Source organism: Drosophila eugracilis, unplaced genomic scaffold, assembly GCF_018153835.1.
Source record: "Drosophila eugracilis isolate 14026-0451.02 unplaced genomic scaffold, ASM1815383v1 contig_440, whole genome shotgun sequence".
NCBI classification, from domain to species: domain Eukaryota; kingdom Metazoa; phylum Arthropoda; class Insecta; order Diptera; family Drosophilidae; genus Drosophila; species Drosophila eugracilis.
The window spans coordinates 1,173,914-1,189,455 of NW_024573306.1; the positions used below are offsets into that span (position 1 = coordinate 1,173,914).

Below are 15,542 nucleotides of genomic sequence, written 5' to 3' on the forward strand. Positions count from 1 at the left end.
CTCGAACTCTTGACCCCTCCTCGTATCTGTTGTGATAGGCTGTTCTGTGTTCTGCTCCTCCGCTCGTTTTCTGTGCTGTTAGGCGTCGGGAAAGCCACCAAAACACTCGAAATGATACAAAACTATATGTATAAACATGGAAAATATTATAAATATATATATATATGCTATATACTATATACTTTATCTGATATTGGTATCTATAAAACATAACACTTTGTTTGACTATCGATGTGATATGATTTCTGTATTTGAGTTGTATGATTTCGTGTAAGATTTGCCTTCGGTTTGGGTTCATAGAAAACAAAAGTGAAATTGCCTAATTGGTTCTTTAGTTTCTTAAGTTAACAATTGCATTTAAAATTAGATTGATTTTGTTTGTCAATTTGCATTGGTAACTCGAATTAACTCACTGCATTTTTCGTTTGATTTTCTCATTTTATATTAACGAAACTGTAAAATAAAACCATTCAGTTTGCTGTTTTGTAGTCTTTATCAATCAAAAGATATACAAAACATTGTGAAAAAATGTCTTTTTGGATCTCTTTCCCACACAGTCTCTCTGTCTCTCTTTCTCTCACGCCTCTCTAGCCTCCTAACCCTCTTTCTTTAAAAAAAAAAAAACATCAAATAATCGAACTTAGATTAATTTACCTTACTTCTATCTATCTAACTCTCTGTCTCTCTGTCTCTCTTTAACTTTCTGTATAAATTTATAAATTTCTACTAATAATTATTAATAAATTAATTAACTAACCTCATATCAAATTATTTATAACTGTGATGAGTGGTGCAAGCCAACTATTTTAGCCTCGGTCTAATAATTATATACAAATTTATTTTTAATTACGCCATTTGCTTATTAACAAAAAAACTATCTGTGAAATGAACAATGTTGTTTAATTTATGCTACTCTATGTACTTAGTGAAACAATCAATTAAATTGTGAACTGTTAATTTTAATCGTGTGCTTTGTATGTGTGTCCCCCAAACTATGGTTTCCCAACCCATTCCACTTCTCCCTTTTCCCCCTTAAAAAAAATAAACCAAATCAAACAAGTTTTTCCATTTGGAAATGGTCTTTTCATTTAACGCCCTTAAAACAAATGAAAAAGAAAAAGAAACCAAACGCTAACATAGAAATTATTCAACGCTTTTAGATTCGGAAGCAAAATTTAATAAATCCATTCCGGTCAACAGAAGGAAAAACTAATTGAAAATGTGTGGCATGCATTTTTCAAAAAGTACTTTTACAGAAATATTACACAGACAAATCGAGGAATAAATAAATCCAATTGGCAAACGAAACTAAATACAATTTTAGAGTTTAATTGACACAAACATAAATATTGAACAGAACCAAACTGAAACAAATAAAACCAATTTCATTCTTCAATTCAATGAGATCCATGCAGACATTTTTCTCTACACATTTGATTCAATTTTTCCAATTTTAGTTCTCACTTTAATTTGTAAATTTTTAATTTCTCTTTCGGTTTTAAAATGTTAAAACATGCATTTCGTTCACACATAAAATTCATCAAAAAATTTACAAGTTAAGGAAAAACCTAGTTAGTTTGTAAGTAAAGTTAGTTTAAGGAAATTTCAGCATAAGAATGGCGGAAAAGTACAGAGAGAAATTCGAAAGAAAAGAAGAACCAATTTTGATATGATGATTGATTTTAGATAATAAGGCCACCACTGTGCAAGTGAACATGTTCCTGCGCTCCATTTCCAAAATCGACGACTACAAAATGGTGAGTTCTGGATCAAGCACAGCAACAACTACAAAAAGAACTACAACACTCAAACAACTACTACAGATACAAACGATTAAATCCCAAGCGCTTACTCTCACTTTGTTTTAATTGTGCGTGCGTGTGTGTATCCGTGTGTGTATGTGTGTGTGTCTACAAAAGTTAATCCAGTAATTTGGGCCTATTAAATAATTGCATTAATAATACATGTCCTTCACTATGTATATGGTGTGTCTCAGTGTGTGTCTGTGTGGGTATAAATGGGTGTAAAATACATTACTCAAGTCAAACTGCGTCTGTGCCAGTGGAATCTGTACATTTTTCTATATATCTGCAACCTGTACAACATAAGCAAGCTAACTATGTAAACAATGTCAATGTACATGTATTATACAAAATATATATATATACAATAAATACTCCCTGTACCTGAACTGTGTAAAAACAATATATATATATATATGTACTATTATTTAATGTCCTCTTGTTTTTGTTAATTTTTTGAAACTTAAGCTTTTAGCTTTGTCTCCACCGCCAACCGATGTCACTGCCAGCCATCCAAGTGAAACTAATCGAAACCACGATTTTATGAACTAAGTTTTAGTTTGTAACTTAGGCTAGACTTAAGGCTTAAGGTCGGAACCACTGCACGACAAAAACAGACTCTCACCACCACAACCACTACCACTGCCAGCAGCAAGAAAACATTAAACCACCGACATTGAAACCACAGCCCACAAAATGCCGCCCACACCAACGCTCATTCAATTCTGTTCCGTTCGATTCGGTTATTTCACTTAACTTCATCATTTTAAGCCACCTTGTTCCAGCCAACTATCCAGCTTTTTGGGGTCAATAAGACCCATTGAAAATGCTTACCACACACACTAATAAAAACGAGAGTGTTACAGCTCTATTTAGTTACTATGACAGGGCTAACTGTAAGTACAAACTAAGAGATATCATGCCAGTGCCAACAGAAAAGTCATAAAGAAAAAGCTAAATGGGGAAAACCAACAAGCACAATCTCCATTTGTCCAGTTCGGTTTCCGCTGTCAGGAAAAACGCTGGTGAAAAACTGTTATAAAAAGCAGACAGATACGACAGCCGGAGGCTGCCACAAAAACCTCACAGCACATTTAATTTGCGCCATGTTAAAATGCATAAAAGAAGTCATGAAACAGTCATAAATAAAATACAATTATTTGTAATAATTATTCAAATTTATTTGTTTTCACTTTGCTTAATTGGCAAGTGTTTACAATAATATTTTCCCCCCAACTTTCTGGGATTCATTAAATCACGAGAAAAAATATTGAACAACATGTTAGTTGTTGACTAACATGAACAGTGTATCCATGCGATTTTAGTTGGATTTAGTTGATCTTTTAATTAAAATCCCATTTACTTTTTTTCAATTCCCATCTCTTGTGGAATGGCATGACTAACTAGTTTTTTAAGCATGCACTTTAGCGATTTCTTAGTTAATTAATGTTTTATGAATTGGCTCTGGACTTCCACTGATGGTTTAATAATATTAATTTATTATTTTGCCAGAAGTCACTTAAAGCCATTCATAGTTTTCTGTAAGTTAACTTATATTATTTTGAATAAGGTTTAACCTAACTATTTTTGAAACTTAATTTCTCATAAGTTTTAACAGCACATTAAAGAATTAAGATATTTTTAAGTTATACTAAACTATGTTTTCAGCTTTTGTTTAAGAGAAAGAAACTTTCTTCAAAGTTCTAAATGTATGTATAAGATGCCTTGCTTTTTGCCCAAATCGCCTGCTCATTTTGCTTTTGCCTTGACGTGCCTTTTGCCTGCTTTTAGCCTGCTTGCTCGTTTTGAAGTTTGAATGTGCAACACGTCGCATGTGGCATTCGGTTGCATTTTGCGCAAATATTAAATATTTATTAGCCATGACAACAAAATAAAAAATATATATATACCATCAACCCGAACAATGCCGAGTACATTCAAAACCAGCAGAAACCCAAGCCAAACGACAGTTAACCACCATACTCTCAATATATATAAATATATATCTATACGAATATCAATATATACCACTCAGTTATACAAATAACAACCAACTACTTCGCCTCGCCTTGCTCGCTCTTTCATATTCCAAAACCAAAAAAAAAAAAAAAAAAATCAAACAAACAAATCTTTGCAAAAACGTAAAGCTAAAGCCCCTCCAAACCAAAAATCAAATTCAATTAAATAAATCGAACTGCAAGCCACCCCAAACCATTGAAAAGTCCTCTTAACACACAATCTAAAAATTGAGAAGAAAAGAAAACTTGAAAGAAACTCCCTTTCCAATTCGACAAAGCGAAATTTGCATTGTAGTTGAGATTGAATTCCCGCAAAGCCCCAATTTACTTCGTCTACTAATGAGAATTTTCCTCTGGCCATTCAACCATCATCAACCACCAATTCCAACGTCCGCAGGAGTACAGTGTGCAGTTAACCTTCCGTGAACAGTGGACGGATGAACGCCTCAAGTTCGACGATATCCAGGGTTAGTTGCAGAAACATCGTTCGATTTCTTTGTGGACTTCAAAGATTGTTAATTAATCCCCACAGGTCGCCTGAAATATCTCACCCTAACGGAGGCAAACCGCGTGTGGATGCCCGATCTTTTCTTCTCGAACGAGAAGGAGGGACACTTCCACAACATCATCATGCCCAATGTGTATATTCGCATCTTCCCCAACGGCTCAGTGCTATATAGTATACGTATCTCGCTGACATTGGCCTGTCCAATGAACTTGAAGCTATACCCGCTGGATAGACAGATCTGTTCACTTAGGATGGCTAGCTGTAAGTAAAAATTAATGAAGGACCAATACATATTAAATATATTTTAATAGCATATACATTTAAGATATTGTCAGTGTATTTATCTTTCCACTCTTAAAAGATTTATCAACTAACTTAAAATATATTATCATGTTGATGCCTAAAAGCAGGCAACAAAACTATTCACCTAAAAGTTCAAAGGATTCATATTAACGGACTGCATACTTTTAGGCACCGTAGTTAAATAATGCTAGAATATTATTCAAGATATAGAAATAAATAGAAACTTTAATTTTATAACTAATTTCATATAATGTAAATAAACTAATCACCTTCTAGATGGCTGGACCACCAACGACTTGGTCTTCCTGTGGAAGGAGGGCGATCCCGTGCAGGTGGTGAAGAACTTACACCTACCTCGCTTCACACTGGAGAAGTTTCTGACTGATTACTGCAACAGTAAAACCAATACTGGTACGTACGTTTAGAATGTGTACTATCCGCAGTGTGTTACTTCAACCGATTTTTGCCAACAATATATTTAATATTTATATTAACTATTCTCCTAGTACTCATATACGTACTTGGCTTGTTTCGTTTCCTCGCTGGGTTGCGTATTTTGTTTGCATTTATAATAAGTGTTCCCTTGAGATTGCATGCCAAGTGCTTTAACTTTAGCTCTAACCATATCGTAAACGTTGGGTCCCAACTGGAAAATATTATAAACGGACCCATAACCACTTCATAGCATACACACATACACCAGCAATTACCCACACCTACACCCAACAGCACACACACACACCACATTCATTTATTTATATATAGACGTAGCGAATTTCATAAGATGCCGTTTACACATGCGCCATTTCAATGAGCATATCGTTTTGGGCCGATGTAATTCGCACACTTGCACACACGTGCCTCTATAATATATATGTATATGTATATATAGAAATCCAAACCCACACCCGTACACATCGTTTACCTTTCCGTTTTTTTATGAGCACTTTGAAATCTGCGCGCGCTTTAAGTAAATGTTTACCTTGGCGAACAACTATTCAGTCGAGGACGAGATGGCGGCAGCATCAAGGGGATTCCCCATCGAATGCGAAACGGAAAATGAAGGCAAAAATGGCAAAAGCCGTACGGAAAGTAAATTAATCGAGGAAATTGTCTGCGACGTTGTTTAAACTTGCACAAAGACGCTGCACCAAAGATGATGATGATGGCGACGATGATGTGGATGTAGTAGCTATATAGATGTTGATTTTGATGTGGCAGAGGAAGTGGAAATGGAGCCAAACAAACGGGCCAGATTTTTCTACAAGTTGGCAAATTGTGTGTGTCAGCATATTAGGATAGTTTACGGCAGAGCCAGAGCAAACAGAAACGTGTATTTATCTAGTGGTTGTAGCTCTACCTAATTCAACCAAAAAACCTGCTGACACCAAGTTTGTTTGTTTACCAATTAGCGAACGGAAACCAAATCTAACTATATATCATTTAATAGGGTCATCATCCCCCATCATCCATCCATTAATAAGTTAGCATGAGCCTGAACTTCATCACTCCCAATAAAAAAAAAAAAAACAATCTCGTTTTTAGCTCAACTATATTTAATCTCAACTAAATATGACTTTTTCCACCTAGACGTTGCGTAGTTGTTGCAAATTTAGATCTCTCGCCTTGAACTTAGTTGCTCACATAAAGTTTATTAATTTCATATCTTCTATGAGCGTTGAACGGAATTAAAGAGAAACGAGCTCAAGTGTCGATTCTGAAACCGAGTCTCGACCAAGAGAGAAAGAGTCATCGTTTGATGATTGATGATGGCCAGTTGCAAAAGCCAGAGCCAAAGGCAAAAGCAATAGCCAAAGCCAAAGCCGCAGTGCGAACTGTTCCAGATGCGATTTACGGAGAGCGCACCAGACCCAGATTCACTACCAGTACCAGACCCAGACCAAAGACCCAGACCCAAAACCCAGACCAAAGAGCCGAGCAAATAAAACCACACACAGGCGGCAAACAAATGCAAGCAGGGCAAAATGAATAAACCCCTCAGACACTGAGAGAAATTTCTTATGAACAGCACACGCTCAACGTGACAAATCGCCGAAATTGAAAATGAGAAACAAAAACAAATCACAAAAAAAAAAAAAACAATATGAGAATGTAAAATAATAAACAACTTTGTCTTGAAGAGTATGGAACGCTTTGCCAACAAATTAACGGAAATGAAGCACAAGAAAGGGGCGTGCCCCAAAGCAGGGCGGGGTCGGGGGCGGATAGGGGGGGGCGTGGCAGCAGCGGAAGCGAACGAAATGAAAATCAGAACCTACAACAAGAAACAGCACACAAAAGACGTCGAACTTCATTTCCGTTAAGATTTTTGTTGCAAAAGTCAGAAATTGAATTCATGTTGATACTTTTTGCCTATGATGCAATTTTTCATTTGATTTTATAATTTTCCACTTTCTGTGTGCCACAAAACACCTCTCCCCCACCTTTTCCCCTACTGTATTTTCATTTTTGTTTATTTATTGAGTTTTTTTTTCTGTAAATACATTATGTCTCCCCCGTCTTTGTATGATATATTTTACCCGCTTTTGTTCTTTTCTTTTTTTAAAAAAAAAAACCTTCTTTCTGTATATACCCGAAAAAAAGAAAATCTCAAAACAAAAAAAAAAGCGTCTGTAAATGTGTTTTAATTTCTTTTCTTGGCAAAATTTCCGAGCAAGACACTTTTTATGTTCCCTATTTATTGGATGGCATTTCTTTGTACCATGTATTGGATATCTATCTGTGTGTATATACCTAACTAAAAACTGTGTGTGTGCGTCAAATTTATGCAAAAAGCGAAAGCCAAAAGCTGCTAAATCGAAAAAAAAACCTCTCTTAAGACATCCTCCCGTACATTTTGAGTTTGACACATTTTATATACCTTGTATACTCATAGGTGAATACAGTTGCCTCAAAGTCGATCTACTATTCAAGCGAGAATTCTCATATTACTTAATACAAATTTATATACCATGCTGTATGTTGGTCATTGTATCATGGGTATCATTCTGGCTGGATCAAGGAGCAGTGCCGGCGCGTGTGTCACTGGGTAAGTTTAACTTTCATTCAGATATAATCTTAAGTGTAATCATATTTCAAATTATATTTAACCAGTTTTTAAGAATAACCAAAAATATAATGAAAGTGCAAGTTAAAAAATATTAAGCAAAAGTTGTGACTCTTCGTTAGTTATGATTTAAGATAACAATTAATAAATCAATAAATCAATACTGTAAGCTTAATAAAGAGCTTAATCCTAATATCAAATGATAGTTAATGAGTGGCTTGTACACTAGCTCTTAAGATTTTCTCTACTATAATAATACAAAAAGTCGAAGTATTAAAGGGAGTCAGACCCAAAACTAGAATCTAGATAAACCAAACTTAGTAAATTCAAACAAGTATCAAACTAATTTAAGCTCTGATGAGAGAATTAAACCCTCTATCAATTGATATTTAATCCATTATTTGTGCACTTGCCTTTGAAGTCACGTAACTTACTCGAATACATAACATAATCGTTTTGAGGGCCAGACTTAATCCTTTATTCGCTCATGGCTTATACCCATTACCCAAACCATTGGCAAATGTTTTTGCAGGTGTGACCACCCTACTGACCATGGCCACCCAGACGTCGGGCATCAACGCCTCACTGCCGCCCGTCTCCTATACGAAGGCCATCGATGTGTGGACAGGCGTGTGTCTGACGTTCGTGTTCGGGGCCCTGCTCGAGTTCGCCCTGGTGAACTATGCATCCCGTTCAGGTTCGAATAAAGCTAGTAATTGAAATTTTATATGCTTCTTAACCACATATAAATGTTAATTAATCGATGGTGTTTATCTTTTTTCTGTTGTTTTTATTGTACTGAGTGATAACGAATATATACTATATAGTACCCAATATATATATATAAATATAAATGTCTACGCATACTGTACATACAACTAAAAAAGAAACAACAACAACAACAATGAAACTCAGAGCCAACGTAACACTCAAATCTATATCACACATACACGAGTACTCACTGTGGACCGTTATATCAGTACACTCACACACGCAGGACCGGCGTGGCACACAACAAGAACAACATGAACCAGAACAACAAGAACCAGTTTCGGGCTATATAACTAATATCAAATATATCTATATATAACCATTATATATAGAGTGCTCCCAAATGTACTTATCTATATGTCTGAGCGAAAGCCCAACGGCAACGGTTTAGTCGTAGTGAATTTTTGATCGATTTTTTTCCCTTGATTTTACTTTTCACCTTTTTGATATCTAACCACAAAATGGGTCCATCGTGTGTATCAAACTAATCCAACTTTTTTATTTTACTCTCTTATTTCATTGTTGCGCCCACCATTCATCGACATGCATACGAACACACGCACACTACGAACATGCACTACCCACACAAACAAACACACACACAAACCAATAACTTTAAACGCGTTTGAAAAAAACAAAAATACAATTTGTTAACAAATTGGTCGAACTTCCTACGAATTCTGATCGGTTCCTTGCTGTTGTTAAAAAAAAAATGCTTGTAAATAACTACAAACTGTGTGTATATCCACCGATCTTTGTGGTAATCGAACTATGATTTGCGTAACCCCTGACCTCATCGATATAATTGCACCCGAAATTATGTTTTCTTCAAATTTAATTTCAATTTTTTTTTTTTAACATTTCGAATTGTTTAACGTTTTCTGTATGTGTGACTCTCTCTCTGTCTTTCTCTTTCTGACTGTCTCTATCTCTGTCTCGCCTAAAACTATCGCTGTCTAACTGTATTAACCGTGTTTAACTGTGCATCTCAAAACTAACACATCCAAATAAAACCTGTAAAAAAAATCAAAAAAAAAAAACAAAAACCAAAAACCAAAAACCATCCAACTGCCGTGGAACAAATAAATTCTTGTCAAACATCTTCCATCACATGCAACATATATCCTATGATATATACGGATCGGGCCGCAGACATGCATAAGGAGAATATGAAAAAGAAGCGCCGTGATCTGGAGCAGGCCAGTTTAGATGCCGCTTCAGATCTGCTAGATACAGATAGCAATGCAACGTTCGCAATGGTACTTACCTCTTGATATATCTCTTTCCAAAATCCAAACAGCTTATGGTTTTATGGGGGCGTCTTAGCCATCAGTGGGAAGATTTTCCACATTACTTAATAAACATATTTTCATCGATTTAAATTGGGGCCTTTATTTACTTTGTTCCTAAACAAAACAACAAACTTTAATTGGCTTTAACGAAATTGTTATGATAAAACTATTAAAACAACTATTTCCTTTTATATTTGCCTCTTTTTTATTGCCACAAAAAAACCAAACCAAAAACCAAATGCAAAATTCAACAACTTTTTTCAAACGTGCTCATCCCAACTACAACTACAACAACAACAACAACAAAACCACTCCAACATCAACAACCAACCACAAATAAACTGAAAAAATGAAAACTGCTACAAAAAAACAACCTACAACCAACAACCTCCCACCAACCAACCATCACTGAACATCGCTGGCAACCAAAACAAACCACTCGACCGGAATTGAATTGAAAAATTGCGACGAAATTAAATCAAATTACGCACATGCCAATGCACTTTGCCCCACCCGAATCACCGTCCACCGATCCACCATCGAACCATCGTACAATCGAACCACCACTGAACCACCAAAACCACCCAACAACCAACCACCTGCGACCCTCATTTACATCCGACTACAATCGCAACTTTCATGTCAAACGGCGTCGCAATTTGCGCGCGGTGGTGGCCAACAGAAACCGCTAGTACGTCATCCGGGCGATCCATTGGCCCTGGAGAAGCGGCTCCAGTGCGAGGTGCACATGCAGGCCCCGAAGCGACCCAACTGCTGCAAGACCTGGCTATCCAAGTTCCCAACAAGGTAAAGCAAGGGATTTTTAAATCCCGGACCAAATCGATCCTACCCATAGTAGCGACCTCGTTTAGTTCCATGCCATATGTGTTCCGTAGTAGTTGATGGATTTACTTTTTGATGTTGTGAACATGTGTACTATTCTACTCTTTATATTCTAACTCTTTCACTAACTCTTGTTGACTTTTTTGCTATCACATAACTCTACAGTCATTGACAAAAAAAAAAAAAAAAAAAATACAACCTAAAGAAAGAAAACCGAAATGTAAAACCAATGAATACCAAACCCGAATATCTGACGCTTGCTTGCCGTTCGTTCGATTCTGTTTGCCCGCTGTCTTTTGTTGCCAACTCAAATCAAATCAAATACAAAAAACAACAAATTAATAATATTAAAAAATAATAATAATAATTGCTTGCTGAAAGCTGAGTTCAAAGCTCAGCCGACATACTCGTTTATATATGTGAAATAAATTTAAAATTTTCAATATGTTTTTAATTGAGTTGATTGAAACTGAACCCCGTGAGTCGAATTATGCTTTGCCTTTCAGTCATTTTGATTGTGTGATTTGTTTGTTTTAAAATATGTATTTAGTTGTAGACCTTGAGATTCGATTTTCCTCTCTTCTCCTATAAAAACTAGTAAAGACCTAAGTCCTGCTATCCAACCCTCTGATGCTAGCTTTCCCCGTTTTGTAGATATTTACTCCACAGAAATCGCACTTTTCATTTCCAGCACGTAGTGTTTAACCAAAGAACCGCTCCCTTTTAAAACAAACAAATTATTTTGCCAAATTTGGAACTTTTCAAAACGATAAATACAATAATAATAATTTAAACAAAAACAAACAAAAAAAAAACAAAGAAATACCAATCAAGTAATCACAAAAATCAAAAAGCCAATCTTTAGATGATCAATTAATTTGCATTTTCGTACTTGTTTAATATCCAAAGACAATGTTCTAGATCCAAGAGAATCGATGTTATATCGCGGATCACCTTCCCGCTGGTCTTCGCCCTGTTCAACCTGGTCTACTGGAGCACATATCTCTTCAGAGAGGAGGAGGATGAGTAAATGCCGTTACCTATTGCCAAAAAAACCAATTACTTTATAGAAGAGTTGGCGCTATTGGCCAACACGAATGTACTAACCTATTTCTTTTTTTCATTCTTTTCCATTTCGGTTGTCTTCATTTCATGCTTTGTGTTGTATGCTTATGGCTTTGTTGGCTTCATTTCGAATTTGATTGATTTCTTGATTGACACCTTGATTGAATGGTTTTAACCACTAAAGGACCTTCTAAGGCGCGTCTCTGAAATCCAGTGGCTATGTAGAATCTAATACGAAATTAACTAATTATACCATTAACGAGATCGAGGAACACTATCTGCTATATATAAATATATATATATACCTACTATATATGTATGGTTATGTCTCGGAAAAGTGCAGTATAGTTAAGAACGGTATCCGGCAAGGCTCCATGGCACTTCCACTAAAGAAAAACGAATAATGTTTTGATGAAATGAATGGCAAAATTCTAGTTAATTGTAAGTTAAATTGATCAAGAGTGACTGCATAGTAGATAATGTTATGAATAATGAATACGATACACACACACACACACCAACACTCACACCACAACACTTGTTTGACTTGATTTGTTTTTGAGGATGCTCCAAATTGTTACAAATTGATTAATTATTTTAGCTGGTAATCGACGATAATCGAGTTTTGTTCCGGACTCTAGCTTAGTTCTAAACAAAATTGCAATTGATTTGTACTTAAATGCGTTAAGTTAGTTAAGCCGCAAAGAGCGAGGTCGGAGGTCGTAGATGATTCGACGTTTTGTAAATATGTCATACAATAAGTTTTAAGCGAACTAGTTTAAATCAATTCTAATTGTAAAAAGCGTGTAGATAAATTTAAGTTTAGTCGATAAACGAACAACTAACCGAAGCGAGAGAATCTAGGTAAATTCTATTTAATTATGTTCACCATCGAAGTAAATAAAAAATCGAAAACGAATCGAAAATATCGAAGAATCCTTCAAAGCACACAGAAAACCAAAAAAACAGAATTTTTATTTTCCCATTATTTGCCCAAAGAAAAAACTCTACTCTTAACTGATAATAAGTTCACCTGAAACTGAAACTAAAACTGGTGGGTATTTGCAAGTTATTTTTATCTAAACCTTATTAGAAACTTTCTTAATTATTTCTATAAATATAACTAAGTACGGCTTGCTTTTGATTTTAGAGTTGAATTTTTATAGTAGTTAAATTGTTCTTGTACTCGAAGAGGGTTAATTAAAGCCCTCTAATTCTGATTCCTGTTTGGTTTGAATCCTTAGAATATTATAATAAATTTACAATCAACTAATTATGTATTGGGTCGCCAGAGGCCACTTAGCTAGTTAATTTCCTTAATTAGATTTACAAAATAAAAATTATACAACATGCCAACCATAAACCAATTAACAGACAATACTAAATATTTTATCATGTAGTAGAAGTCCCTAACGAAAACTTAATGAATACTACACATAAACGTATCGAGATCAGTATTATAAGCCATAAATTAGATCAAGATCAAGATCTTGATGTACGATTCTTTTCATATCCAAGAAATAAGAAATACCTTTGGTTATTTAAGTGCCTTTTGTATGCCAAGGAGACTTCTCCCCACACTTTCTTCCCTCCTCAAGCTCTCTCTCTCTCTAGCTCTCTCTCTCTCTATTTTCCTCTCTTTTAACTAAAAATATTATCCTTATCCTTTCACACTGAAAATATCAATCCCAACTAGAGAAATGCACTAACCGACACCATTAACTATGCAGCTCTAATTTTAGAATTATGAATAAAGCGAATTCTACATAGCAACAACAGAAACAGAACCAGAACCAGAACCACAATAACAACTTAAATCCTTCAGATAAAATCAAATAAAATATATATTTTCGTAGTTTTCTAATATTTTTTAATTAACTTGAAGCCTGTTTTATTCTCATGATTGTTTTTAAATATTATATTTTTTGGTTTCGGAAATGCTTTTTCGTTTGCTATCATTTATAATCTAAAGGTAAGAAATTAAACGTAAAAAACGAAATCAAAAATCAATTGAAACTTATTCTAATATATATAGAGACACTACACAAAGGCACCCTGCATAATAATTGTTGTCATTAAACAAGCGTCATAAGTACGATCAGAACATTAAGAGAAAAAACAAACCGAAAATCGGATAATATTTATAGATACTTTCATGTTGTAAAAGTTGTGCCAAGCAAAATGAGAAACCAAAAAAAAATAGTCAAAGAATATCGAAAGAGATCGCGAATTATAACTATAACTCTAGGCTATAGTTGTATTGTATATGAAGCTATTGAACATACAGGGTTTTTAAATGTGAGCATATAGTTGATGAACTTGAAAAAGATTCAGAAAAAATGAAAGAAAGAAGAAGGAAGAAGCTAATTGATTGAAATGCGTTGATTGATGTACTAGAAGAAGAAAAATAATCACAATGATGGTAAAGGAAGAAAAAAACAATTAAATTAGATCATAAAGAACAATGGGTGGGCGAAACACTGATTTCGGCATTTATTTTTAGTGGAAAAACATACTTAGGTTGTGTGCTGCTCTTCGTTTGCCGTTCTCCAATTCGGTCAATTATCATTTTTTTCCCCGGCAAATCGTTTAGCAGCGGCAGTCCAGTTCAATGTAAATAGTTTGGGTCAGAACATGTAAATGTCATTTAATGGTTAGGTTAACGAGAAACACAACTACGGGAAATCGTAAACACGAAATGTGCACAACTTTATATATATATATATATTATATATAGATGCGTTCCAAAAAGACTTAAAGGTTTTGATTAACAAAAGAGATGCATAGAGATTAAATCATTTACCAATGCGATGTAAACACGAGATGAAGGTCAAGTTGAAGATGAACTATGCGAACGAGTAGATCCTAAGTTAACGTATGTGTAGTTCTTAAGAGGCAGTTCGAGAAAAAAAAACAGACTAGTTAAAAAGCATTCACATAACTAAGCTACTAAGCGCCACGGCAAATTGCATTCACCACCCACTATCTGAACTCACTTGAACCACTCACTAACTCAATCACTCACTAACCACTTACACCACCCACTCGATGTTTAATCTTTGCTAACGACACGAAGAAAATCAAAAAGACACCCAAATCGAAGTCAAAAACAAAACTAATCTTTGCACAGTTTGAAGGGGCAAACGAGTTTGAGTAATTGCAAGTTAAAATTTAGATAAATCATAACACATATCTTCCAAAACCAAAAAAGAAAAAATGAAAATATGGGCGACTCATGGCCCTATTAATAACAATCAAGCAACTCAAACTATAATTTCTAGAGAAGAAGTGTAAATATACTAAAAACGACAAACAAACCAAATCATTTGAATCGATGGCGATCGAATAGCGAATCAATAAACACTGCAAATCACCTTACTTTATAGAGCTAAGTCAGGACATGCACATGATCCCCATACATGAGAGGATTTAGCAAAGATCACTCACCCACACAAAGACACACAAGTTTAGTCTTTAAGACCGAATCGATTCGGAATTTGACATCGCATGAACTCCACTGAAGTGCAATCCAATCCAATCCAATCCAATCCAATCCTGGAACATAACCCAAAAGCCCAGAAAGAAACAACGCCAAAAACCACAAAACAAATGAAATTCTAAACGTAAACATATAGACCCGGCTAATAACACATCAAGGCCGTCGGTGAGAAATTTAAACAGCAAATCAAATGCCTAAGTGAAAGATTAGTAGCATAATTTTACAAAAAATAGTTGAAATAATTGTTGTCACCCGAAAGGAAGGAAAATCCTAAAATGGAAACCAGGAAACAAAAACGAAATAATTGTGTAAAACCCCCAGAATAATGATGTTTGTGAAATGTTTATAAATAAATGATGCAAAACGAAATGAAA

At 35.0% G+C, this 15,542-nt stretch overlaps 1 protein-coding gene across 7 annotated transcripts in view; it reads left to right on the plus strand.

Moving 5' to 3' along the window:
* Positions 1 to 15,542, plus strand: part of LOC108117115 (glutamate-gated chloride channel) — a 37,685-nt gene extending 22,143 nt beyond the window's left edge. For 2 of the 7 annotated variants that reach the window (XM_017229338.2, XM_017229339.2), the window contains exons 5-13: positions 4,218 to 4,287; positions 4,353 to 4,589; positions 4,908 to 5,042; positions 7,528 to 7,680; positions 8,231 to 8,410; positions 9,610 to 9,728; positions 10,444 to 10,568; positions 11,514 to 11,630; positions 11,854 to 15,542. In XM_017229338.2, the coding sequence (XP_017084827.2) occupies positions 4,218 to 4,287; positions 4,353 to 4,589; positions 4,908 to 5,042; positions 7,528 to 7,680; positions 8,231 to 8,410; positions 9,610 to 9,728; positions 10,444 to 10,568; positions 11,514 to 11,630; positions 11,854 to 11,863 (1,146 nt within the window). In that variant the 3' untranslated portion in view covers positions 11,864 to 15,542. Of the gene's footprint in view, positions 1 to 4,217; positions 4,288 to 4,352; positions 4,590 to 4,907; positions 7,253 to 7,527; positions 7,681 to 8,230; positions 8,411 to 9,609; positions 10,569 to 11,513 lie in introns of those variants that run through there. The other 5 variants (XM_017229341.2, XM_017229342.2, XM_017229340.2 and 2 more) reach the window with 4 other exon arrangements.